This window comes from Gavialis gangeticus, unplaced genomic scaffold, assembly GCF_001723915.1.
Source record: "Gavialis gangeticus isolate Ggan-Ray unplaced genomic scaffold, GavGan_comp1, whole genome shotgun sequence".
Lineage (NCBI taxonomy): Eukaryota > Metazoa > Chordata > Crocodylia > Gavialidae > Gavialis > Gavialis gangeticus.
The window spans coordinates 62,001,548-62,004,074 of NW_017729033.1; the positions used below are offsets into that span (position 1 = coordinate 62,001,548).

The 2,527-nt window shown below is 36.9% G+C and overlaps 1 protein-coding gene across 12 annotated transcripts in view; it reads right to left on the bottom strand.

Moving 5' to 3' along the window:
• APBB2 (amyloid beta precursor protein binding family B member 2) overlaps nt 1-2,527 on the bottom strand; it is a 364,788-nt gene that overhangs the window by 249,513 nt on the left and 112,748 nt on the right. For 2 of the 12 annotated variants that reach the window (XM_019526010.1, XM_019526012.1), the window contains exon 3: nt 377-445. The exons of the other annotated variants lie outside the window; for them this stretch is intronic. In XM_019526010.1, the coding sequence (XP_019381555.1) occupies nt 377-395 (19 nt within the window). In that variant the 5' untranslated portion in view covers nt 396-445. The remainder of the gene's footprint in view (nt 1-376; nt 446-2,527) is intronic. 12 annotated transcript variants of the gene reach the window in all.

Sequence of the window (2,527 nt, forward strand, 5' to 3'; positions counted from 1 at the left end):
ACAATAAAAGTGAACAGCTTTTATTGATTTTTTTTCAAATATCATGTCACACACTTTACAAAGCTGAGAGTGAGAGTTACTACAAAACACAAGAATATCAGCCTCTATATTAAAACATAAATACATTTTTTTTTAAATGTGGTTGGTTGTGACTGGATTTTTTTAGGCAAGGTTTTATGAAGCTGAATAAGAGAGTGAATGATAAAAAGGTTCTGGTAAAAAGAAATTAAAACTCCTGGTGGTTTTTTGTTTGGTTGGTAGGTTTTTTGATTGTTTTCTTTTTACTTGTGAATACAAATTTAACACACATGTGGGCCTGGTAAAAAGAGAAAGATTTTAAAAGATTGCTATGGAAATACGTGAAAGGGCATCTGACCTGGAAGTACTTCTGACATGGATCACAGGGCTTCAGCAATGGATCAGGAAATAGATTATAATTTGAAATCTGAAAAAAGGGATCATTTAAGAAATTAAAAACAAAGAAAAACACATAAGATACCACATTATAAAAATTGCTAAGAAATGTTATACGTTTAAAGTAAACACTGACAGCATGATGTTGCTGATTTTTGTGACTATTTGACAGGTGCAGAATGTAGTGGGGCCAGGCTAAAACTAATTAGAACAAGTCCTTAAAAATAACTGTCTCGATAGCATATTTTTAGTGTACGCTTCAGTAAGGAGAAAAGCACAATGTCAACAGTATTCTCATTTTTATAGCAACATATTGTAGGTATAAAAAAAACAAACCCCATCATGTTCAAAAAAAACAAAAATTGATCTTGCAGCTCTCACTTGCTCAGCTGATGCTTAGTGCTCAAGAAAGCACTCACACTGACTTTGCATGCATGAATAAAGAATACTTGCAGGAAGAGTTTGTTGAAACGTCAACTGCTCTACCCGGTAGCTGACATTGAACATTAAGGAATATTTTAGTGAACTGGTCCAATGTTAGAAAGCAGAAAAGCAACCTAAATATCTTTCTTTAATGTAGTATTTTGTTTTACTATGTAGGGCGTAAAGTAATTTTTGAATTAGACAGATAAGTACACTGTAAAGCCTACATATTTTTTCTGAGCCTTTGACTAGGGTTACAAATATGCAGTATCTGAGGTAAGAGCGTTTCAGACTCAGACACAGGGAAAACTTTCAAAGCAGATATTTTGTTTCCTACAAAGATTTTTTTTCCCCCAATATAAAACACAATATCAGGTTTTGAGTCTAGAGCCCAGATGTTGCAGAACTTTACTCCTACTCCAAAGCCTGAACACACTAGGAAAACTATTGTGGGGAAGCTGAAGCTTAGGTGTTGCTTCTACAGCCCGTGACAGTAAGAGGAGAAAGAGAGAGAGAGGACTCTCGGGAGTGGCAAGAAAGGCTCAGCTGGAGTGAAACCAAGAGAAGCTGCTGAACATGGAAGCTGGAGACGAGATGCTGCTGAAAGACAAACAGGAGCCCAGCAGAGCTAGGAAAGGGAGTTATTGAGTGAATGCTTATAAGGAGACATCAAAAACAGTGTGGGAGACACAGGGAGCAGGAAAAGAGTGGGTGCAGACAACTAACTAGGCTTCCTTTTGCTTGCAAGGTGCCCAGTCTACACCAAACACCACTGTCTTTTATGACTTCCCTCTGGCTCCTTAAACCTCTTCCTGAAACTTAAGCCAACTTTTGATTCTCTGCTCACACTTGTCTCAATTTCAGCTTTGGCCACTTCACCAGGCCCTGCTGAGCTCCTGCTCCCCTCGCTAGTTTCTTCACTGAGAAGTTTCCGCTTCTGGCTCTTTTCCAGCTTAAGGCTGAGGCTGCCAGCCTCCTCTGCCACATAATTACATTTGTAATTATAGGACTAAACATGCAAACAACTGACTGCAATAGCCTAGCAACAATACTACCATGCTTTAGTGATGCTTTTATAAGCCTTGATAATCGAAACCAAGAATACTGATCTGTCTTTATTTAATGATATTAAGGCACAACAAACTTAAAAACCTGCCATGGACTTTAGCAAATGGAGTGCATCTCATATATGTTGAAGTTCTCCTTTCCTTTCCACCACCCCCAATTTCCTTAAAAGCTAAAATAAAGAGAAAAGAAGACATACATGCAACCATATTGTAACCAGTTAAAGGTAGAATGAAATGTTAGGTCTGATGCACTGTCCCTTCCACCATCTTTGTAGGATGTTAGTTCTATTTATAACTTCTACAAAGATACTAATGAACATATATATTTGACTATTCATCTGAAACACACTTCTTCAGAACAATATTTCCTATTAGTTTCATATTAGTTACCTCATCTCTTAAGATTTTTCTTAAATCTTGTATTCACCTGAAGCAGTAAACAGAAGATCCCACATTTGCAAAAATAAATACACAAGGAGGAAAAAGCCTAATTAAAAAAGAAAATTAAATGGAAAAGGATGAACTAGGTCATGCTGTCCAACTTGCCATAAAGTGTAGGCTTTTTCCTCCTTGTGTATTTATTTTTGCAAATGTGGGATCTTCTGTTTACTGCTTCAGGTGAA